General features: G+C 52.2%; 9 protein-coding genes across 9 annotated transcripts; 4 read left to right on the plus strand and 5 right to left on the minus strand.

The window, feature by feature from the left end:
• Positions 1–162: 162 nt before the first annotated feature.
• Positions 163–1200, minus strand: GT037_005003 (thioesterase family protein; the record flags this gene model as incomplete). The annotated part of the gene is made up of 2 exons (XM_038930050.1): positions 163–953; positions 1143–1200. The coding sequence occupies 2 exons, from the start codon at positions 1198–1200 to the stop codon at positions 163–165; spliced, it is 849 nt and encodes a 282-aa protein (XP_038787000.1).
• An 816-nt stretch (positions 1201–2016) lies between these two features.
• Positions 2017–3722, minus strand: GT037_005004 (tim44-domain-containing protein; the record flags this gene model as incomplete). The annotated part of the gene is made up of 2 exons (XM_038930051.1): positions 2017–2692; positions 2740–3722. 2 exons carry the CDS (start codon positions 3720–3722, stop codon positions 2017–2019), a joined length of 1659 nt encoding a protein of 552 aa, XP_038787001.1.
• Positions 3723–3942: 220 nt separating this feature from the next.
• On the plus strand, positions 3943–4596 carry GT037_005005 (mitochondrial ribosomal protein subunit s18; the record flags this gene model as incomplete). Its single annotated transcript, XM_038930052.1, has 1 exon — positions 3943–4596. The coding sequence occupies one exon, from the start codon at positions 3943–3945 to the stop codon at positions 4594–4596; it is 654 nt and encodes a 217-aa protein (XP_038787002.1).
• Positions 4597–4702: 106 nt separating this feature from the next.
• GT037_005006 (duf-domain-containing protein) lies at positions 4703–5561 on the minus strand (the record flags this gene model as incomplete). Its single annotated transcript, XM_038930053.1, has 2 exons — positions 4703–5176; positions 5223–5561. The coding sequence occupies 2 exons, from the start codon at positions 5559–5561 to the stop codon at positions 4703–4705; spliced, it is 813 nt and encodes a 270-aa protein (XP_038787003.1).
• Positions 5562–5971: 410 nt separating this feature from the next.
• Positions 5972–7591, plus strand: GT037_005007 (gtp-binding protein; the record flags this gene model as incomplete). Its single annotated transcript, XM_038930054.1, has 3 exons — positions 5972–6229; positions 6290–6847; positions 7043–7591. 3 exons carry the CDS (start codon positions 5972–5974, stop codon positions 7589–7591), a joined length of 1365 nt encoding a protein of 454 aa, XP_038787004.1.
• A 237-nt stretch (positions 7592–7828) lies between these two features.
• Positions 7829–10890, minus strand: GT037_005008 (uncharacterized protein; the record flags this gene model as incomplete). The annotated part of the gene is made up of 4 exons (XM_038930055.1): positions 7829–10008; positions 10056–10302; positions 10350–10701; positions 10748–10890. 4 exons carry the CDS (start codon positions 10888–10890, stop codon positions 7829–7831), a joined length of 2922 nt encoding a protein of 973 aa, XP_038787005.1.
• Positions 10891–12091: 1201 nt separating this feature from the next.
• GT037_005009 (nad-dependent histone deacetylase sir2) lies at positions 12092–14122 on the plus strand (the record flags this gene model as incomplete). Its single annotated transcript, XM_038930056.1, has 1 exon — positions 12092–14122. One exon carries the CDS (start codon positions 12092–12094, stop codon positions 14120–14122), a length of 2031 nt encoding a protein of 676 aa, XP_038787006.1.
• Positions 14123–14901: 779 nt separating this feature from the next.
• GT037_005010 (plc-like phosphodiesterase) lies at positions 14902–18611 on the plus strand (the record flags this gene model as incomplete). The annotated part of the gene is made up of 3 exons (XM_038930057.1): positions 14902–16401; positions 16933–17694; positions 17751–18611. The coding sequence occupies 3 exons, from the start codon at positions 14902–14904 to the stop codon at positions 18609–18611; spliced, it is 3123 nt and encodes a 1040-aa protein (XP_038787007.1).
• A 103-nt stretch (positions 18612–18714) lies between these two features.
• On the minus strand, positions 18715–22129 carry GT037_005011 (uncharacterized protein; the record flags this gene model as incomplete). The annotated part of the gene is made up of 5 exons (XM_038930058.1): positions 18715–19362; positions 20938–21304; positions 21355–21449; positions 21499–21906; positions 21959–22129. 5 exons carry the CDS (start codon positions 22127–22129, stop codon positions 18715–18717), a joined length of 1689 nt encoding a protein of 562 aa, XP_038787008.1.
• Positions 22130–23042: the final 913 nt, after the last annotated feature.

Below are 23042 nucleotides of genomic sequence, written 5' to 3' on the forward strand. Positions count from 1 at the left end.
TGTCCGAGTCTTTGTGCATATTCGTTCACTGAAGTAAACCATACTATTGTCTTTCCAGACCACAATCCTAGAAGTCTATCGACGAACGAACCACCGTCCACATTAAACGTGATACTCCTCCAACGCCCTGAGAATGCCGTACCATCCCTTTTCACCCCAAATCTAATTAACAACCCTCCTCATCTGCGCCGCCTGTCTCGGCTCAATAAACAATGCCTCTGCCTCCGTTAGGATAAGCGGTTCCTTGCCCTCCTTGGGAATCGTCTCCAACCAGCCCTTGACCCATGCTTTCCTCCCCTCAACCTTTGTCGTCTCCGCCCTTAGAACGACAATCTGCCCTGCCATGCACGGCGCCTTGTATGTAATGTTTAAACTGGCAGTGACACCTACTTTGTTGGGCAAAGCAGGGAAACAGCATCGTGCTAGTCCTTCGTCCAGGAGCGTGGCTAGGAGGCCTCCGTGGACGATACCAGGGTGTCCGCAGAGTGCTTCACCGAGATATTGCAGAGAAACAAACGATGATCCGTCTGCGGTACTGAATTGTAGCGGTGGGACGGCGATTTTGTCGGGACCGAGTAAGGTGCCTCCAGTCAAGTTTTGTGCTCGCAGGCCCTCTGGGATCTTAAGGTGGGGGCGCGAAGGAATGTATTTGGGGTCTTCGAGTAAGGATTTTGTAATCGGGTGCTCGAATATGCTTCGTTCTATTTCCGCGACTTGTTCTGTGGAGGGCTTGAACATTTCCAAGGTCTCAGCGTCGGTGGGTGGGTTCGAGAGGTCCCTGAGGGACTCGATTGCGGGGGCGCCGGCCATGATGAAGCCGCCTGTGAAGGTGAGAAGAGTGAGAGCGAGAGCGATAGGCAGGCGGATGTAGATTGGGCGTTTGGCCTTCTGGAGATTTGGATTGGGCGGTGGTGGTGGTGGCGTTGATATGGGGTGTGAAGTTTGCGATTCTGCTACAAAAATGTTAGTTTCGATATTCTTCTTCGATTTTAGTATGACAACAGATGGTGGTCCAGCCCACCCAATTGAGAGCAAGGAAGACTTACAAACAGTACTCTGCCACCTAAAGATCCTTCTATCTGTACCACGACCAGCCTTTATACAACACCGGCCGACTTCGTGCGGGGCCAATGCCCTCCTACCCCCGAGTCCCAGACTCCGACCCACATGCCCAGATAAGGTAGACCTTGCGGATATCATGGTTACGTATCTGCGCGGCGCCTAGAATCAGAAACTTTTCCTGGGCTAGAGGGAAGTCGGTGAGCGTTTGGTAACATCGGAGGTTCCGCGCAAGCTCGGACTCTTCGGAATTGAAATGCCTCGGCTGAGAGAACGCGGGCTGTTGGTTCGACCTTGTCAGGGGAAATTTGGTTCGACGGCAGCCAAGATAAATACTATTGGAATGTCGTTGACTGTGTCAGTGTTTTGGTGCGTACTTCGGGCGATGAAGGACTTGATCAAGGCTGGGGAGTCTGGCGTGGGTGTTCCTCCCCTTTCAAGATGAATGGGTTGGCGCCAATACCTACCACACCACTAAACCACGTCCCTATACGCATTGCTTGTGACGACAGGTATACTATGGGCTTAAGCAACCTCACTTCGGAATCTGACAATTATCGAAAAGAGGAAGACATGTCCTAAGAGGACGCATAACGTACGAAGTGAGGGTTGATTTTTCTCAATTCCGTCTTCAGGGCACATTCCTCATGCTTTACACGTGGTATTTCCACTCCACCGATCCATCATATCATCATACTATACATACAGAGTAGAGAAGTGTGTCATGTAGGACGCCGTACCCTTCTACAGCATCCGTCTATCCACTTCCATGACCCATTGACGAAAACAAAATAGACCCCGTGTAGAGGCCAGGGACTATAGTAAAAACAGAGCAATAGCTGTATCTTTTTAAGACGCCAAAGATGCCGGAAGAACATAAGATGCGCGAAAACATGGCGTATTCGTACAGGGTGGGAACACAAGCTTGAAGGAAAAAGGGACAAGTCGGCGACTCGCTCAGTAGTAATCCCTGGCACTCTTCTGCAGCTCGATCAATCTCCATCCTCGTGTTTCGGGGTTGTTCACGTCTTCTGGTATCCTGGTGACACCAATAGCGTATGTGACTTGTTGGACCTTGTCATCCATGCCGGATGCGAGTTCACCAGACTTGGCGTTGCGGTATACGTGTACTTCTTGTGTTCTGCATGTAAGGATGAAGACTGGGATCTCTCCTGGCTCTAGCAGTTTCGCGTTCAGGACATCAACACCACGGATATCAACAATCTTTCCGTCAGACTTCAGACCTGCGGCTTGGTATTGTTGCATCAGCGCTGCGTAGACTGAATATTGTGCTGCTGACAACCACTCTTTCAGGACTGCGATATCGCCCTTGACATATGCGTCCAAGACTTCTGGGAGGATGTATTCGCGCATCTCAGTCAGGAAAGGTTCCATCTGGAAGTTGGGGTCCATTTCTCTGAACCTCTTAATGACCATGGCCGTCTCATTCTCCGCGAAGAAGCCAGTGATGCGGTCGGTGATACTGCGGGCGGTCTCGATGAGGGGGTTTTCGGACTCCCTGTAGACGGTCTTCATGCCGAAGAAGCCCTGGGCGAGCTTTGAGTTGTCCTTCCACTCTCTCCAGACTTCCTTGTACTTGGCGTCCTTGTGCAGAGTGACATTGGTACCAGCGCTGCGAATTGTCAGTCGAAGCTTTTGAGTTACCTAGAAAAGTCTTACTTTGGGTCTTCCTCCATTGGCCCCAAGGTCTTACCACCTGTTCTCTGGAGTTCGTTGAGTTCGCGCAGCTCACGCCTCTTCCTACGCTCCTCCTTCTCGACCCATCCACCGTATCTTGACGAGCTACCATCGTCAATGGTCTCCTTCACAGCCTGGAAGGCCTTGGTTTGTCGCACTGGTCGAGTTGCGTATTCGAGACCACTTCCGGTAACCCTAGCAGCAGCGCGAACGCCCTTGACCGGCATGGTGTCCCATGTCCACGCTGCACCATGACCGACAGCTGATGCTGTGGCCTTCAACGCCTCGGTTGTCTTTGTCTTGGCAGCTTCAGAAATCTGTCCAGCTTTCTGAACATTTGGATTTTGCTGGAAGTCGTGTAGTGCACCACCCAACTGCTTTGTGCCCTCATTCCAGTCCTTGGAAGCCTGGAACTCCTGCTTCAGGGTCTCAGTGAAGACTTGCCATGGTGTCTTGTCACCGTGGGGTGGAGGTGGAGGCGCGTCCTCCTTCTTTTTTTTCTGGCCCTCCTCGCCCTCTTTCTGTTCACCGGACTCCTCTTCTCCGCCCTTGTTCTCTTTGGCTTCCTCGCCCTCTTTCCTTGCCTGGTCGCCAGCAGCCTGCTCTGCTGTGTTGCCCTCAGAGTCTGTAGACTTGGTGGACTGGGGCCCCTCGTCCTTTACAGGTTTTTGCTTTTGCGCCTGCTCGTACAGTGCGGGGCGAGAAGAGAAGTGGCGGGCGTATGCGGATGACGTGCGGAAGAGAACGTCTTGGGGCAAGAAGTCGCTGCGGAGGAAGCGTTGAGAGGACAGTGTGGGTGTGGGTGGGAGTGAGGTGCGTGCGGAGGGGACTTGGGAAGCTCTTGGCAGTGTCGATATCCGTCTATACGCTGCAGCTCTTCCATATGCGCTTGCAGGCGTAGCAGTGGCGGGTTGTATGCTCCATCGCGCAGTGGCGGCGAATGTGTTTGCTGTCTGGGGCCTCATGCTCTAGAATTGAACACAATAAGACTAAAATTAAATGGAAGTACAACCGGCCCAGGATGAGTATGTTTAGAAAGTGGGCGCGGCAAATGTTGGGTGAAGGACGTCAGTTTCGGCTTCGCCATCTTTTTCCGCGGTAGTGCCAAGCTCGCAACTTTCTTCGACCTTCTAGCAAGTCACTACATCCGCGAACCTCAATCGGGGCATCGATACCGCCTCCAACATGGCCAGCAACACCACCTTACGGACGTTTCGATCGCTCACATGCACAATTCGCGCATCATGTCAACACACGCAGCCTCTGCGACCCTTCTCCCACAGCACACGAGCCCTCAATGCGTCTCCCACGGACCGCAATAAGCCCTCTTTGTCAATGGACAGTCTCCTCGGCAATGTGTTACGCAACTTCAAGAACGCAGGTCCTGACCACTTTGGGAACATAATACCCAACGCCGACGGGACCCCGGGCTTCAAGAATCTTGCACCACGCGAGTGGGAAGAGGACGACAAGCACAAATTACACGTTTACGCTACCAAGCACAACACACATCTGTGTCTCACACAGCCAAATCGAAATCCCCTCATCTCGGTATCGTGTGGAAACATTGGTTTCCGGAAAGCGGGACGCGGGTCATACGATGCTGCCTACCAACTCGCAGCTTTCCTCATGAACCGGATCCAGGACAAGGGCTTGCTGCCACAGATTCAGAAGTTGGAGTTGATTTACAGAGGATTTGGGCCAGGCAGGGAGGCAGTCACAAAGGCGATACTGGGTTCTGAGGGAAAGAGGATACGGCCGTTGATTGTCAAACTAGCCGACTCTACGAGACTCAAGTTTGGTGGTGTGAGGAGCAAGAAGCCAAGGAGATTGGGTTAGAGTCTGCGAGAAAGCAGCAGTGTACGATGATAGTAGGACCACTTGAAGGCATGCATCACAAAGAGCAGTGTATAGTGGCCAAGGGCAAATTAAACCAATTCGAGAGTCATGTCAGATTTTTTGGCAATGGTGCCCTTTCAGCGGGTGGAATAGGCCGACCACTAGAATCCGTTTCCGCGATGTTGACAAGCCTGGGTGCAAGATTTCCAGCCTCATACCTAATAGGCCCTCTTGCGATTCCTTGATCACTACGACTACTTCCAGCAGAATAGCTCTCGTTCTCCCAGCCCCTTGCCTCCTCAGCGGTGCGATGGCGTTCTCGTTCTCGGTCGTGCCGCAGCATCGACGCTCCTTCGTCTTCGAACTCCTCGTCAAGCAACTCTCCATCAGCAGTATCATAATCCGGTGGCGCTATCCATTCCCGTGGTACAACGCATGGCAGAGCGACGCCGATGCTAGCGGCACGATTCAGATAGCTTGGGGCTGGGCGACCGGTAAGCTTTTCGCAGAGGTAGGACGTGAAGTGGTTGCAGTTCTTGGTGAGGAGGTTATACGACGTTCCTTGGAACTCGTGCGAGGCCTGTGACACGTTAGCCAGTTCTCTGAATACGAATGCTGTTGCATACCTCTTGGATGATGGCCTCTAATTCTTCTTCAGGCCGAAAAGAGAAGCCATGTAGGATCGCCTGCTTGAAAGTACCACCTGGGGGTTCTTGCCCAGGTTTCGTCCAGTACACTCCCGTTAGATCCCGCCGGTCATGCCCGCCATATGCATATTCCCTGTCGCCAATAACAACACCCGTGTGTAGGAGAGAACTTCCAATCGCCCAGAGCACAGTGGCGACCTTGCCGGGGGGTAGTAGATCATAGACGTGTATGGTGACCTCGGTTCTTGTAAGTGACAGCGTACTCCTATGGTTGCCGGAGCTTTTGCGCGAGGGTTTTGGTCGGGCAGAGGACGACATTTCGTGTGAGTGTGATGAGATGTATGGACGGGTGTGGTGCAATGTTTAGAAATCGAGTGTGGTATCTATTGCGGTAGGTATCTCTGTACGTTTGGTACCGAAGATGGAGGGTGGGGTATCATAGACGCTGGTAAAGGACGCTGAACGGTGTGAGGTGCTGGTGCGGGGGCGGGAGGGTAGAGGTCAGTGAGCGGGACCAGCCCTCGAAGTAATATGTGGAGATGGAGGTGTGAGGTTGGGGCAGTTCGTCGTCGACACCACCGCCCATGCTCTGGCGATCTGCACTGGACCAGGCGCTTGCCGCGTTGGAGCAAGCGCCGCACGGACGCCACCCTAGCCACATAAACTCTTGAAAATTCGATTGGACCTCCAGCCTCTGCTTGTTCCAGGAAAATGCATTTCGGCTGCTAATGCCCCTCACGCCGCCTCTGACGACCTTCTCTTTCTCTTCTTTGATACCCACTTTTTCCTCTCCGGCAGCAAGAACTGTCTGTCATTTTTCGGCCTCTTTACACTCTTCACCTTCTCCCACCAAATTTTTCATCGCCTTCACAGCCGCTCGCACCTACGCGTCCGCGCCCAAGAAGAAAAAGATGCCTCCCAAGAAGCAAGCCCAGGAGGTGAAGATCCCGCTCGGCAGGCCAGGAAACAACCTGAAGACCGGTATCGTGAGTGAGAGCCCTACATAGCTTGCCTCGTCGCGTTCTCACATTAACAGTGATTGCCAGGTTGGCCTAGCAAACGTCGGCAAGTCGACTCTGTTCCAAGCCATCACCAAGTGCTCGCTTGGTAACCCCGCCAACTTCCCATATGCCACCATCGACCCAGAAGAGTCGCGCGTCATTGTCCCAGATGACCGCTTCGACTGGCTGGTAGAGCACTACAAGCCCAAGTCGGTCGTTCCTGCCCACCTGACCATCTACGATATTGCTGGTCTGACGCGCGGTGCCTCCACTGGTGCCGGTCTCGGTAACGCCTTCTTGTCGCACATCCGCGCCGTCGATGCCATCTTCCAAGTAGTCCGATGCTTCGACGACGCCGAGATCATCCACGTTGAGGGCGACGTTGACCCGATCCGTGACTTGGACATCATCGCCGAGGAGCTGCGCTTGAAAGACATTGAATTCACTGAGAAGGCACTTGTTGCTCTTCAGAAGGAGACAAGGAGAGGCGGTCAGAGTTTGGAAATGAAGAAGCTCAAGGAGGAGCAAGCCACAGTCGAGAAGGTCCTCCAGATGCTCCAGGACGGCAAGGATGTCCGGAAGGGCAACTGGTCACCCAAGGAGGTATGTACATCTTCCTTCCTTTCCTCACACCCCCTGTTAAAAGATGACAAAGAGCGATTGCTCTATAATCCCAGCTCTCTGATGGCCCATTAACGCTGGGCCGTTCTGAAGTGAAGTCCTACTCTGATTAACAATATCCCAACTACATCACGTTTCTGAGATACTCCTTGCAAGCATATACTTACAGTTTGCTAGGTCGAGCACATCAACCCTCTTTTCCTCCTCTCAGCTAAGCCCGTCGTAACTCTCGTCAACTTGAGCGAGAAGGACTACATCCGCAAGAAGAACAAGCATCTACCTAAGATTGCCGAATGGGTCAAGACCAACGCCCCTGGTGACCCAATCATTCCCATCTCAGTACAACTCGAGGAGCGCCTCGCTGTTATGTCTGACGCGGAGGCTGCCGAAGAGCTCAAGACCCTTGAGACCACGTCGGCGCTGCCCAAGGCCATCCAGACCATGCGCAAAGCTCTTCAACTTGGTAGCTTTTTCACCACTGGTACCGATGAAGTCCGACAATGGACGATTAGGACTGGCACCAAGGCGCCACAAGCTGCTGGTGTCATCCACGGTGACTTCGAGAAGACCTTCATCCAGGCTATCGTATACAACTACAACGCACTGAGGGAAGAAGGAGATGAAGCCACTTTGAAGGCAAAGGGCAAGATTATGACCAAGGGCAAGGACTACGTTGTCGAGGATGGTGATGTTCTCCTCATCAAGGCTGGTGCCGCTAAGGCATAAACAGCTTTTTTGAGTCTTGTCCACGTGTGTATGTGTTTATGATCTACTGCCATCTTACGATGAGCTACATGAAAAGCAGCTAGACTGCACTGAATGAATGAAGATAAACATACCCACAAACACGATCTTTGCATGTCATGCTGTGATGCTTGAATATTGACGTTTCTATTATGAAGGGCTAGAATATGTTCCTAGCAGAAATCTCTATCCAAATAACATACCTCTTCGCAAGCCCAACTACTTCGCCTTGCCTTTGGTTTCAACAAGCATCCAACTATTTCCACAAATACAATGCTTGCTCACACCCAGCAAGTACTGATAGTGTGCCGCAGTATACCCTGGCAACCCAGGCACGACATCCTCCATACACGCACCACATCTCGTACACTGCCTGAGCAAATTCCTCCTCTTTCTCTCCCCACCCGCTGCATCCCCGTTCGCTCCAGCAGCACTATTGGTACTATCGCTCCTCCCACGATTCCCCCCACCCGTCGCACTCCCCACAGGATGAACCCAAGTCCCCGTGCCCCTGATGATCATCTTCTGACACACATCCACAACGTGCTGCTCGTGCCATATCCTCGCACGCTTGCTATCTTGGAAACCAAGCCACGTGGTATCGAAGAACATGAGTTTCCCCATGTCGAGTTTATCAGCCAGACAGCCGTTTTGCTGATTGCTGTTCCAAAGGGTATCTGTGACGAGGCGTTTTGCTGCGGGGAAGAGGATGTCGGGGATTTTTCCTAGGAGGAGTTCCCGCTCGATGCTGTTGCGTTGCATGTCCGTTAAATTGCGCTGTTTGTAGATGCCGCGGACATGATTTTGCGTTTCGCTGATGAGCACTTCAAACCAGCGGTATTCGAAAGGGACTTCAGTTACGGCTTGGTCGAGGGGGGAATATAGCTTTTTGGCTTCTGGGGTCTGGGGCGGCCCGGGAGGGCTGCCTTCTTGAGGGGGTCGGACGTAGGCTGCTGCGCTGCGCTTTACCCATTGGATTGGTTGAGCCCAGAGTTTCATCATGGCGCGGGGGAAGGCAGAGAGGAGGAGCAGGAGGGCGGGTTTGTTGAGCTCGTGAATCTTGTCTTCGAGCACAGAGCGTGAGAGCTCGGTGCCGGCGGGGAGATCGGATATCGCGCGACCGATGGTGAAGAGCTCATCGAAGATGTATGCCATGAAGTGCATGGTCCATCTGCTTGTTCCGATCATTTGTGGTACACCTTCGGGCTTGAGGTTGTTCTTTGATGTATCGCCATGCAGGCGGAAGATGGTGGTCAGGGTTTGCGTGACGAACCGTATATTGATAATTTGCCAGGCCATCTTGCTGCTCAGGGATCGTTCGACAGTGCCTTGAAGGCCGAGAAGGTTCATGGCCGAAAGCGTCTTTACGAAGAAGGGACCGCGACCAAGGAGGAGAAAGTGGTTGCTAGAAGTGTCGTCCACACCACAATCAATGTTGACTTGGAGTCCTTCAAAGAGGAGGTTGATGAAGTCATGCTTGCGTTTCTCGCTAAGGGAGCTGATGATAGCGAAGATGTCGTCGCTAGAGTAGTATTGGTTTGCTGCCGAGGAGGACTGTAGGATGAGTGCTGCGAGTGCAGCGGAATGCCGTGGGTCATCGTCGTCTGACGAGAGGGTACCGTGAGAGTATTCCATGGAGCGTATCTTTGGGTTGCCGTCCAACTGCATGCATACCGCCATGCAGTGATTGGGCGACAATGCAACGTGTAACGAAGGTTCTGCATGTTGAAAGACAAACCCAGCTTGTATTAGCAATGTTACAGAATCAGTATTGTCATCTGGCATGACTACTTCCATGGTGGATCGCTTCCTGAACTCGATAGCCCCATCGCTGTAGGCGAACGCCAGGAGCATGTTATACCATATCGGACAAAAGTCCAAGACGACGCCATGCAGGGAAAAGTCAGGCTGCCTCTTCAGAAGAAAAGTGTTCTGCGCAGGTATCGAGCTTACGCTCTTCTTCTTTGACGTTACTTGATCAAGACTAGGATGGAGTTGACTGTGCTGCTCTTGATGCACTTCCCATTTGACGATGATACTGTAGCGGGTCTCGTGGGCGTTGAGATCGTATGATATAGGATTTGGTGGCTTGCAATATATCGCTTGAATGGTAGGTATTGAGCCGTCGTCCTGTTCGGGCGTAATGGGAAGAAAGTTGAGATGTGTAAGTTGGGCAGCAGCTGCGCCCCTTGATGCTGTCCCGTTACTCAAGTCGTCGTTCGCAAGGTCGACAGGATTGCAGTCGTCTTCCAAAGCGATTAGTGAGACCTGGATTGATGGCTTTTCGAAGGGGCCTGCATTCTGGCTCCGCTTGTCTGTCGGCACATTCCAGACTGTCTCGACTCGGTACAAGTGTAACCGCCTTTTGACATCATAAGCTGCCAACAGGAGAGTATTGTCTATATCGAATTAGTCCGGTAACTTCAGGGATTGACTCGAAATTTACCATTGTTGGACGCAAATGCCGCATGGGTGAATGACTCCTTGGTTGAGATCATAGGCCCAAGCTGGGCAGAAACCTCTTGCCAGTGGTTATCAATCTGCTGAAAACGAAGCCTAAGTTCGCCATGTCTCTTCAGATATACAAAAGACGCTTTGCCGTCTATAGGATGATGAGCGTTGTTGAACATGTGTTGTTTGATGTTCCATTTCCATTTGCCTCCTTCTCGCGCAGCTGACCAAGCGATGAGATTCTGCATGAATATTAGAGCCACACTGCTGAATACCCGAGGAGTCTTACCTTCTGCGCATAGGGCAGGATGGCTAGCCAATGCATCCCAACGACAGCATCTATTTCAGACTCTGGCTGAGCTACTTCGGCTCTGGTGAAATGCATGCGGTCCAAGGCCATGGCGCACGAGAAGACCATGACCCGACCTGCATCATCCGTGACAGCAAGATCATTGCCTAGGTGGCTCCATGACAAATGGGTCAAAGGGAAGACTTCGCGGCCTTGCGGTAGCTCGAGAGGGACGCTTCTTCCGAGATCCCATTTGCCTGATTCAGGGTCGCGTGAGAAGATCTTTAGGTTGACGGAGTAGCCATCTGGATTTATGTACGCAACGCAGCCATTCTTGGACCAGGCTATCTTCCTATCACTTGTTAGTCAAGGCGGTAGACTTGCCCCGGCCCACTTACTGGCAACAGCCAATAGACGCAAGCTCGTCGAGTCGGCCGTCGAGCCCTTTGACAGGCGGCGTTGTGTTGATCGTCTGTATGTTGACATGTTCTGAGTCTCCGAACAGGTCGTCCACGTCCATGTTGTAGCTTGCACCGTCCATGTTGGTAAGATGGCTATGCCAGGCGACTGGTTGATTGAGAGATGAGAGCAGTCGTGAGAATAAGAGATGGGAAGGAGCTTGGCAAACAAGGTCGTACTAGACACAACGCGAAGGTGGTGACGAGCAAGTCGTCGGGTATCACAGAGACTACAAGGAAACGGAAAACAAAAATTCAAGACTGTGACGGACGCGGAGAGTCTCAGAGGTTGATGAGGCTGCGCTCCGGTTGTCTGGGATCAGCTCGCGGCAGTAAGCGATGAGCTAACGATGGCTAGCGCGGTTCCATCTGGTGTGCTGTACGTGAGAGCTTCGCGCACAATCGTCGTGTCGAGCTGTCATCGCTCTCAGAATGCCGGTGGAGGTTATCACAAGAATTTAAAACATGATGCGAAGCGCTCCCATGCGCTATACGATGTCAGGATTGTTACGGTCTAATAAGCGCATTGCGCCGATACCCAAGAACTTGGGAGGGGTCGCATGCGCTGTGGCTGTCACGGCATCTGGGAGAGCATGATAACGTGCCGTCGGAATGGAAGCATGACAGATGGAGACTTGCTCCAGAGCTCGTCTTTGTACTCCATGTCTACGGCTTGCACACAGCTCTCAAGTGTTCATGTAACGATTCTGCCGATCGATCAGTCAAGCACAGACGTGCCGCAAGCGTAAACATGTCGAGTGTTTAGGTTCTTTTCTTGGCATGACTACCCGGCGCCCATGGTTGTCCAGGTCAACCAGCGTTCGCCCGTCATCGCATCCACCGCCAACCTCTTTACACCTCCCACCCACCCCTTCACCTCCACACGCAGACGCGTCTACCCCGGACGCGCGCCTGTCCTATTATTATCGCGCTTTCTCGGAGCCTCACAATGGCCTAGCGCACCTCTTCCATCTGACGGATTTCCTCTACGGGGATCCAAACGGCAGCGACGGCAGCAACGACCGACAGCCCCCAACCCACGCTTTTCACACCACCACCACCACAATCTACACACACACATATATATTTCCAGCACGCGGCATACCTGGGAAAAATAAGCTGAATTTTAATGCGCGATTCGACCACGTTCGTCAAGCTGCAAGGACTTCTGTAACACCAGACGCGTCGTGTCCCTGGAGCAAGGTGCTTTGTGCTCACCGTTGAGCCTTCCTCACGATCCACGGCTGCCGCTGCCTATTGTTCTCCACCTCGCGCGCCTTCACAATGGCATACGCCACGCTAAACAACGAGCCAAGCTCGCCCTTGACCGAGATCTCGGATTCGGATCTCTCTATTCTTTCTCGGTCGCCCACTCCACCGCCCGAGCTTAGCAAATCCTTCGCTCAACGTCGTGCATACATGTCCCCGTCTTCCTCGCGACGCTCGTCCGCCAAGACCTCGCCCGCCCCAGAAGACATGCCTTCTCCACCTTCCAGCAACGACGATAACCCGCGTCCAGCAAAGAGGAGGAAGACTACAGAGCCCAAGGAGCGTACGGCAGAGTACCTAGACCTCTCAGGGTCTAGCGTGGAAGAAGAAGAGCTGCCACAGCTGCAGCGCCTACTGAGCGTTTTGCACAAAAAGCGCAAGATTGTGGTGATAGCAGGTGCAGGCATCTCAGTTTCTGCAGGCATTCCCGACTTCCGATCCGCTACCGGCCTGTTCAACACGCTCAAGAAGGAGCACAAGCTCAAGTCCTCTGGCAAGGATCTTTTCGATGCGTCTGTGTACCAGGATGACACGTCCACATCGACATTCCACGACATGGTGCGCACACTATCCCAGCACACCAAAGCTGCTGAGCCCACCGCCTTCCACCATCTTCTCGCGACCCTAGCCCAGGAGGGACGTCTAATGCGACTTTACACCCAGAATGTCGACGGCATAGACACTTCCCTACCCCCTCTAAGTACACAGGTTCCCCTGCCTAAGAAGGGGCCTTGGCCCAAGACTGTCCAAGTGCATGGTGGTCTAGATTACATGGTGTGCTCCAAATGCCATGTAGTTAAAGATTTCGACGCCGAGCAGTTCAAGGGACCCAGCCCGCCGCCCTGCCCGAGCTGTGTGGAAAACGACGAGATCCGTCAGTTCGCAGACAAGCGAAGCCACGGTATTGGTCGCCTGCGTCCTCGGATGGTCCTCTACAATGAGCACAACCCGGATGACGAGTCTATTGGTTCTTGTGCGTCCTATGACATGCGCATGAGGCCAGACGCTGTTATCGTGGCTGGCACTACGTTGAAGGTTCCTGGTGTGCGACGCATAGCTCGCGAGATGTGCAACATTGTTCGCGACCGAAAGGACGGAGTCACAGTATGGTTGAACAATGACCCTGAGCCGATGGGCAAAGATCTCGAGGACAAGTGGGATCTGGTAGTGAAAGGACCCTGCGATGAGGTCGCCCGTTATGCCAACATGCGGCGATGGGATGACCCAATGCACTATAAGACAGTCACAGACGAGGATCTAAACAAGGTTAGAGAGAGACAAAGAGCAGAGGTTATCATTGGCACTCCTCGGAAACCTGGTGTGCTCCGCAACGCAGGGCAGCTCACACCTGGACAAAGTCCACGCATACTTCCACTCTCGTTCAACAAAGAGGAGCCAGACACGCCCTCGAAGAAAGGTACGAAGAGGAAGGCAGATGCGCAGATGGATTTATTCGGCAAAGTCGCTACCAAGGCACCTGCAAGGAAGCCGAAGGCACAGCCAAAGAAGGCGGCAGCATCAACTAAGAGCAAGGCGAAGAAGGAGTCCAAAAAAGAGGCCCCTGCCATCAACAATGTCTTCAAGGCTACCAAGGGCGGCGCCAAACCTTCAGGCAAAGCTGTGGGCAAGCCTGTGGCCAAAGGATCCGATCCGGCCCTCACCATCATCGAGTCAAAGTTCAACTCGTCAACTAAACTAGATCCGAAAGAAAACATCAGCGACGTGATTCATGTCGAGAAGCGACGAAATCCATCTACTCCCAGGAAGCCAACAAGGCTAACCAAGATAAAGTCAGACTTTGTCTTCCAACCCGTATCTAATGCGGACGGTCGCAACAATCACTCACCAAAGCGACCACCGATGGAGAGCTTTACTCCAACAAAGGCTCGTACGCCTAGTGCTCAAATCCAGGAGGAGATGGCTTTCGCGCATGCGACAGCGACAGATTGCGATTCTCGACCCGGATCATCCGGCAGCGCACAGCGGCACCTTATTGAGAGCCCAACAGGTGCTGTGCCCAAAAACATGAATCACCTTCTTTGCTAGCAACTATTGCATTTTTCGGCGTTAGTGAATTACCTTTCACAAGCAGACGTCGCATTCGTATGCGCAATACATTGCATAAGAGGCGTTTGCTGGAGTGTACGGATGAGACAACAGATGTACCAGTACTTTTCTCATTGTTGGACATGCATATCTTACCTTTTGACTGCATGATACCCAGGAGGACCCCTAACAAAGTCAGGTTCGGATGCTGTGGCGTCCTTTTTACATCCAAGATAGTGATTCAAATGATAGTTTATGGCTTTGGCCTCGATTGATATCCTTGACGAATATGAGATGTTTGCTGTTAGGATGTGTTGATGTGTTGATGTGTTGATGATGAACCAGTTCCTATGTAATAATGTAATCAGCTCAATGAAACTTTGTAGTACTTTGGATCTTTGACCTCGGAATATGTGTGGCACTGATCGGAGGTTGTGCCTCAAATATCGCGCCTCCAATGCGCGCTTTCCCGATATGGAGCCTTGGCGCTTGGTTCGGCCTGTGCACATTGGCTGACGACAACTTCTCAACCTTTCATCTTTTACGCAGCTACGTTCTAGCGAAACAGGAGCTTACCCTTCAACTCCAACTCTATACCGTGTGAATCTCCGATCACTGTTAGCGGCCCAGATTTACTGATCTGAAAGTGCTTCCAATTGACATCCTAAGCTGGCCAACATCTACATGCGCCAACGTGTCTTGAAAGCCCTTAGATCCCAAGCTTGCAGTGCTACAACCCTCAACATAGTTCAGCGAGAAAGAGCTAGGGATAACCGCTTATGACTCCGCCACTTACCGTTCGTAATTTGACCCCCGTCAGCATCACGATTCAGCGTGTTGAGCGATTTGAAGACCCAAGCACGCTTCAGTCCAAACCAAGCGGATATTTCCTCGGCAGTCAAAATTCCACTTCCGTCGCACCGACTTCACCTGAGCTCAGCGAACATGCCCAAAGCTTCAATCATCAAGACCTTGATATTCTGTTGCAGCCCTTTGAATCGTACACGCTAAGATTCCCAGACGCGGAGCAGTCCAGCAATACGTCTACTATTTCAAGTCCGACCCTTCGTATTACGGTTCGGACATCCCATGGTGAACGTCACCGTATCGATGCACACCCCTCATACACGCAGAAATCCACACAGTCTTTCACCCCACTGTCCGGAATCTCGTCAACGACGTACAAAGCACTCTTCCACCCATCGAAGCCGGTTCCTCATCTCTCCATTCATGTCAATCACCTTCCAGACTACACTTCTTGGATGTCCACATTGCCAGATGACCTACCGTTATCGGCTATAAGCATCCCAGGAACGCACAATTCGCACACACACTACCGAGCTCTCCCATCTGTTCGTTGCCAAGTTCACGATGTAAAGACACAGCTGGAGAACGGTATTCGATTCCTGGATATACGGGTGCAGCCAACGCATGCTACAGATGCATCGAAAAAAGACCTCTACCTCGTACACGGTGCATTCCCAGTCAGCCTGACAGGGCCAAAGTACCTCGAGCCGATCTTGAAGACATGCTATGACTTCCTTCGAGAAAATCCTAGCGAAACGGTGCTAGTAAGTCTGAAACGAGAAGGGGTAGGAAGCGCAACAGACGAACACCTTGCCCGCGTTCTAGAAGAGCAGTACATCACACCTAATGCGCGTCACTGGTATACGGAAAACGCGATACCGTACTTGGGAGCTGTGAGAAGCAAGCTGGTTCTGGTGCGGCGGTACAATGTAGCTCAAATTGAGAACTCGTATTCGAGCCCGGACTGTAGGAATGGTGGCCTGGATGCAACGGCCTGGCCGCATAACGCAACTCACGCCGTCTTCCCATCGCGATCTTCTTCACCAACCTTTTGTCTGCAAGATTTCTGCGAGGTCATGGTACCCGACATTATTCCAACGAAGATACAGCATTGCAACGACCATCTTGTGCGCTCTGCTGCTGCCATGCACCCTATTCCTGGCATAACAACAGACGTCACAAATCCAGTGCCTCCAGGTCCCTTGTATCTTAACTTTCTCTCTGGAAGCAACTTCTGGAAGAAATCCTGTTGGCCTGGAGCTATCTCTAAGATTGTCAACAGGGGTATGGAGGAATGGCTTTGTGAGGGGCATCATTTGGAGGCTCCTAACACAACGTCCCGCCATCCGGATGGGACGGACGGACGGGAAGAGAAGGGGATAAAGAGGGCAAAGAGTGGTGATGGTAGTACGGGTGTTGTCGTTATGGACCATGTGGGTGAACATGGGGACTGGGAGTTGGTCAAGCTGATCGTGGGCATGAACATGGGAGTGTTGGCGAAGATGAAAACACTCGGGAAGAGTTGATGGAAGATGGCTTCAACACAGGCTTACGAACATGTAGAAGTATATACCCAGGATTCAAGCTGTAAATGTGTTATCCGAGATAAGTTGAATGATGACAAGCTTGTAGGTTTAGCGTGAACAAGCGGGTGAGGGAGTGTCTGTGCAGGTCCGAGTTCCGACGGAACATTTTGGCGATGCGCATCATGCATGTGGCGCGCCAAACCCCACGACGTGCGTATCATGCATTGCTCGGCTCGAGCGAACACGGCTGGTGAAACGACAATCGTAAGGTAGCCCATATCCAGCTACCCAATGTCTCTCCTCCGACCGACGTGCGCATCACTCGCGCGGCGACTCTGCACTGTGCAACCGCATCCCGAGCAAACCGTGAGGTCGCCCTTGTTAGCCCTCGTACAACGACACCGATGCTCACGACCGCAATGCCGTTCCTTCGTCTCAACACCCCGCTACCGGGCAAGGGTTATAGACACGCCACAGAACCCGAGCATTCCCCAATCACGCAAGCGCACAGTTAGGATAGGGCCTCTGCCCGAAGGTCCAGTCAGTGAAGCAACCATACAACGCGTATTTGGGCGAAGATTATCAGCCCACGATGGCAACAACGTTCTGCGGATACTGCACCACCGACGGACAGCAGGCTCACTAGCTGACTATGGCGTGGATAACCTGGGCAAGCAATACACACACGTGAGCAGGGATACTGCATTGAAGGGCCTGGAGTGGTTGCGAGAGAAATACCCCATCGACGAAGCGCGTGCAGCAGAGGAATGGGCAGAGAAAGAGGCAAACCGCATAGCCTACGAGCTCTGGCTGGCCGACCCCGAAACCGAGTCCAAATACAAGGATCCCGCTCGTGCCTTCAAAGAGCAGATGGAGAAGGAAGAGGCCGAGAGGCAACGCCAGGAAGCTGACGATCGGAAGATTGGTATACTGCATGCGGGAAAGAGTCAGTTCGAGCTCAACATTGAGGAGAAGAGGAGACAGCGATTGGAGGAGATTACACGGATAGCAGAAGAGAAGGAGCAGAAGGAGAGGGAAATGGAAGAGAAGCTGGCGACCGGAGAGTACGTGCGTACGCCGACTGGTACACAGCTGATGAAGCCCGGTCAAACGGCTTACGTTGATGTCTTCGGCCGCGAACAAGTCAGTCGGAGGAAAGAGGAGATGGAGAAATACAACAAGGCTGCCCAAGTAACGGATGCAAAGACGCCAGAGGAATTGTTGGCACAAACCACTCTCGTGAGCTTGTCCTCTCCCTCTTCTCCTATCCTTGTACATTGCTGACGATACTACAGGCGCAACGTCTCTACCCCATGTCTGCCTTCGTCCTCCTCACCCTCCTCGTCTGCTACGGCTTCGCACATTACTACGCCCCGCCTTCGCCCTCGTACCGCATGTTCCCAGACCTCAGTCCAACAACCGCCACTATTGGCGCGCTCCTCGTCATAAACGCTGCTGTTGCAGTAGCATGGCGTGTCATGCCCCTCTGGCCACTCATGACCCGCTACTTCATGCACGTCCCCGGCTACCCCCGTGCCGTCCAAAGCGTCCTCAACGTCTTTAGTCACGTGCAGTACGAGCATCTCCTCGCCAACATGATGATGTTGTGTCTAGTCGGACCTGCATGCTGCGACCTCGTTGGCCGTGGTGTCTTCATGGGAACGTACATTTCAGCCGGCGCTGTCGGTACTTTGTTCTCCTTGTACTGGGCTAACCTAGGTCGCGGAAATATCACCGCGCACTCTGTTGGTGCGTCCGCGGCCATTTGGGGCATCGCGGCGCTGTACTGTCTCCTTACCGATCAAGAGAGGATCAAGATTCCTTTCTTGAAGGAGGGCGAGGTGGCGTTTTGGCCCAAGATGCTGTTCGCTGCGTTTGTCGTGTTTGAGATTTTCTCCGCGTTGAAGAAGGGTAACTCTACCATGGACCATGCTAGTCATTTTGGCGGCATGTTCGTTGGCATGGCTACCGCTGGCTATTTGCGAGCGAATGGCTGGCGGGACAGACCATCTTTCTTGAACAGAGAGGGTGGTGCTGTACAGCAGAGTGTCCAGGAGAAAGCTGGTGTGAATGGCAAGACAGTTGATGTTGGTGCCATGGCGAAAGAAGGAATCAAAGAAGTCAAGGAGAGCATATCATCGAAAGTTGGAAAGTAACGTCGTTCCGTTTGGTCAAAGAAAACGAACCGTTAGTATTGTATCATAACACATGTACAAAAAGAAGGCAAGGATATGGCGTATTCATTCTTCTCTTCCGTCCCTAAACTTTGGGGAAGATGTAAACACCCTTCTCCAGCGCACTCTGCACAGCCTTGACCGGCTTAAGGTACTTGCTCACAGCCGGTACCTCCTTCTTGATCAGCATAGCCACTAGGTTTCCAAACACAACACTCCCCTCCGCGTTCAAATGTGTGCTATCACCAGCCTTGAGGTCATATGTAGGCGCCTTCTCCGGACCAATCGCATTTAAATACTTGGTACTTGCCGCATTCAAATCAATGATATCAGCGCCCGACTCGGCCGCCGCATTCTTCGCCGCTGCAACTACATCGGCCAAGTCTGGCTTGATTTTTCCGTCAGTGCCGTACTTGCGGCGGCTCAGGGACGTGACGATGATGGGTGTGGCGCCTGCTTTCTTGGCTTCGTCGACAAATGCGACGAGGTTGGTGGTAAGTTGTGCCGCGCTGATATTTTTGTCGGGTTTCTGATCGTTGTGGCCAAATTGGATGGTCACGTAGGGTGTGTAGTTCTTTGAGGCGTTCTTTGCGGAGGCGAGGACGGTCGCCCAGTCGCCGCCTTGACGGAAGGAGACTGTTGTTGCGCCATTGTGACCATAGTTGACGCCTGAGGCGCCACTTGTGAGGGTTGTGGTCAGGAAGCCGGTGCCCCAGCCACCACCGCCCTCGGACTGTACGGCTGTTGTTGAGTCGCCAGCGAGGATGAAGTATGGGGGTTTTGTGGCCTTTGGGAGGGCAAAGGCTGAGGTGGCGATGAGGGAGATGCAGGTGAGCGTTGTGGGGAGATGCATTTTGAAGGTTCAGAAAAGACGTCGCTGTCGAGTTGGAATTGAAGAAAATGGAATGAAATGATTAAAGCCGACTTTCCTGGTCTGACTTGACGAAGGATGTATACTACCTTTATACTCTGGAACTATATCCCCCGATCTTCTCCTTCTCCAGATTACATGCCATCCAGACGACAGTTTACCGGACTTCTACCCCATAATTTCCTTTCGTGGCTTGTGGGTGCAGAGTGGATAGTATGGGGTAGCCTGCAACGTTCGTGTTGAAGGATTTCCACCAATCGGTACAGTAAAAGTCCACGGGTACGTCATGGATGGTGTCTGGCGGAGAAAATCCGACGCCGTGAAGAACGGGGTCGTATCCTAGCAAATGCACGATTCCCGTTCACCCGGCTGCGCGAAGTGACAACTACGCACGCTTTGCTCGTATATGAATGGATTGCTGATGCTGGGGAAATGCCTAGTGCGCCAACTCTAGGTTTCGCGTTCGGTGAAAATGGAAATGCGCAGCAGGGTAGAACCATGGAAATTAACAGAGATAGATCTAGATGCAGAGGCTTGTGAGATCTTACCTGGTCGCGTGTGCGCTTCATCAGAAGCTTATGCGATTGAGGTACATCCATGCAATGCGTGGTATATTTTCTGGCTCGGATATGCAATGGAGATGGAAGGCAAATACAGGGGCAGGATGAGGCGACGCGAGACGAGCGTAGGATGATTACATGACGAAAAGTCTCGTGCTCACCTATGGACGCTCTGAAACTCTGAGATTTGCGAAGGGCAGAAGCATACCTAGGTGCTGCTTCTTCATCGGGAATAGGTACTATCGTGTGCCCTTAGACTCAGCTAGATGATGAAGGTTCCATCCCCGCACTCCTGTCTCGCCTATAGAGATCCCAGAAAGAACATCGCTCTAGTTCAATGTGCGCAACACCGACTCGTGATTCACCTATGAGTTTAGATACGAACACGGGATGCTGGATGCTTACGCTGAGCCTTTTGCTCGTCCGTTGGTACATGATCGAAACAGTGGTTTACGGGGTTTGTTTCCATTTAACAAGCGCTTATTAGCGACCACCTCTAGCGGATACCCCATCCTTGCCGTACTGACAGGAACATTTGCTTGTTTCATATGAGAAAAAAGATTGGCATAGGCGTATTCTGGACAGTATCGAGCTTGAGATAAGCAAAGCAAAGCTCATCAAAAGAGCCAGGGGTTCCGGTGTCGGTCCGACGCCCAGTGCAGCGATACGCCAACCAGCCACAAACAATTCACGAGTCGCGAGAGAACGTGAGCAAGACTGAAAAGGTATGAGACATGGTGACGCACTATTGGTATCTTGTACGCCTATAACACCGCATCCATTCGAGCCTACACACGAGACAGACGAGTCCAAAATCTCAGAAATGCTCATTCAACGATGGCGTCTGAGAGTGCGCATTCCCTTCTCGAACGCTCACTTGCGTTGTCTTCATGATCTTCGCACTCTGTGTCCTGTCTTCGAGCTCCAATATATGCCGCTCGCTCTCGTCGTCATCCTTATTATCCAGCTTAGTGCGCCCTCTGGAACTGAAATGCGAAGAGTTTGGGTGAAACTGGCTATTCTGTTTTCGCGAATTGCCAGCACCGGTTGCGTAGCTTCCAGGCAGGACTCTGAAGAAAAGGCCCAGGATGTGCTTTCGTAGCGGTGGCAGGTTCGCGATGATTATGCCGACACAGACCTCATTGATGCTGCAGATGCTCAAATCGATTGCGTCCCACATCATCTCCTGTGACCGCAGGAACTTGTACGTGATGAAGGTTTTCGCGACTGAAAGGCCGGTTCCACTGTCCCATATCAGCGCTTGTCTCCAGGTAATGATACAGGAATTACTTACACAAGTGCAAGCAGAAACACGATGCTTACGCCCCACTGCGTCCGCTTGCTGAGTTGTACGCGCCTTAGATAGACGATCGGCCCGGCAGCATAGATCTATCATGTGTTAGTGTTTGCCCGCAAATGGGGTATGCAAGTTACTTACCAGATCTGTAAAGATGTTCGATGCGATCTGTACGTACGCCGTCACCTCGCTCACCGCTTCCGGCCAGCATTCTCCTTGCACAGAGAAGTCCCACCGAGAGTAGTAGGGTCGGCAGTACGCGAAGTGCAATATCAACATCATAATGAAGTTGCAGATGACTACAACAACTACCGATACCCATATGAGAATTCGGTAGCTGCGTCCGAAGTCCAAAGCCATGAGGTATGCGCAAATCGAGGCCTTGACCAAGAACATTGCGTAGACATTCAGGGTCTGTGAGATGAAGATCAAGTGCAGCTCTTTGGATGTGTTGCCTGGTATGAGCCACCATGGGTCTGCCATCAAGCGACCCTGGCCGCCTTTTGCACAAAGGACGGCATAGGGTACGCACCCTAAGAAGTTCAGAATCTGTACAACGTCAGTCGTCTTGTGATGTTATAATGTCTGGCTTCTAACGTACTACACCCCCAATCATAAGCCAGTCGCTTATCCCCAACCAAGGCTTCATCTGCATTCGAACGATGATACGCCAACCCGCCACTAACGTGCAGAATGTGGCCATGGTTGAGGCAGTCACTATGAGCTCATGCCCCCGATTAGGCCATTCTTCAGTGGAAGGTGAATCGGCCATTGTGGAATGATGGGTAGTTCTCTTAGAGTAGATCACTGTAAGGTGTCCACAAAGCAGTGTAAATAAGGAGTATTCAAGGGATAGGAACAAGTGGCAAAGATTACATATCTACTATGTATCAGAGTAGTTATCGCAAAAAAGACCGGCACAATGGTTCGAAATCCTGAAGGAAGAAATTCGCCTATGCGGACTTGCAGATGGGAACGGCTCCTGGATGCACCGGTATGAGGCCTCCGCTCCAGTCACTCAATTCCACACAACTTCCCAGTTTCTCGTCATCTTAGAGACTCTGTTGCGTGGGATCTAATCAGCTCGGCCCATTCCTTCATACCAAGGAGCCGGCGCGCTTCCGCACGCGAATTTTTGAAGACCAACTCTCATTCGCGGGATTATTCCTGGAAATGAATACGAAATGTACGGGATGACACTGCTAAGAAAGAAAGCAGGTATTCTGTAGGGTATGGCAATCTCCAATCCTTCCATAAGCCTGTGCTCATGCAACTACCGTCTGGGCAGCGAAGCTCCTACAACACTCAATTACCTTTTCAAGCAGGTGGCTGAATCCAGCAGATGAGACGTCAGCATATGTGGGTAGTATAACCAAGGTTCGCTGTGCGAACATGTTTCCCTCGAAGGAGCAAAGTAAAGCGTCAGTCGCAGATGTTTCGATCGTTACGCTGTCCTGGAAGGCTCGATTGCACTGCTTGTGTGATGCTCTGAATCTACATAGAGCAGACTGCGTATGGGACAAGCGGGATGTCAACCTCTACAAATAGAGTTGATTCCCCTACCTGGCGAAGCGGCTCGGCAGGACTTATCGCGTGGGATTTGGCCCGCGTGGGTGGCGACAGCGCTATACCTAATCAGCTGTGGAGGAAACCCAGCTCTCTGGGCACCATACCAAGACCGCGAA

This window comes from Alternaria burnsii (assembly GCF_013036055.1).
Source record: "Alternaria burnsii strain CBS107.38 chromosome Unknown 740, whole genome shotgun sequence".
In the NCBI taxonomy this organism is placed as follows: Eukaryota; Fungi; Ascomycota; class Dothideomycetes; order Pleosporales; family Pleosporaceae; genus Alternaria; species Alternaria burnsii.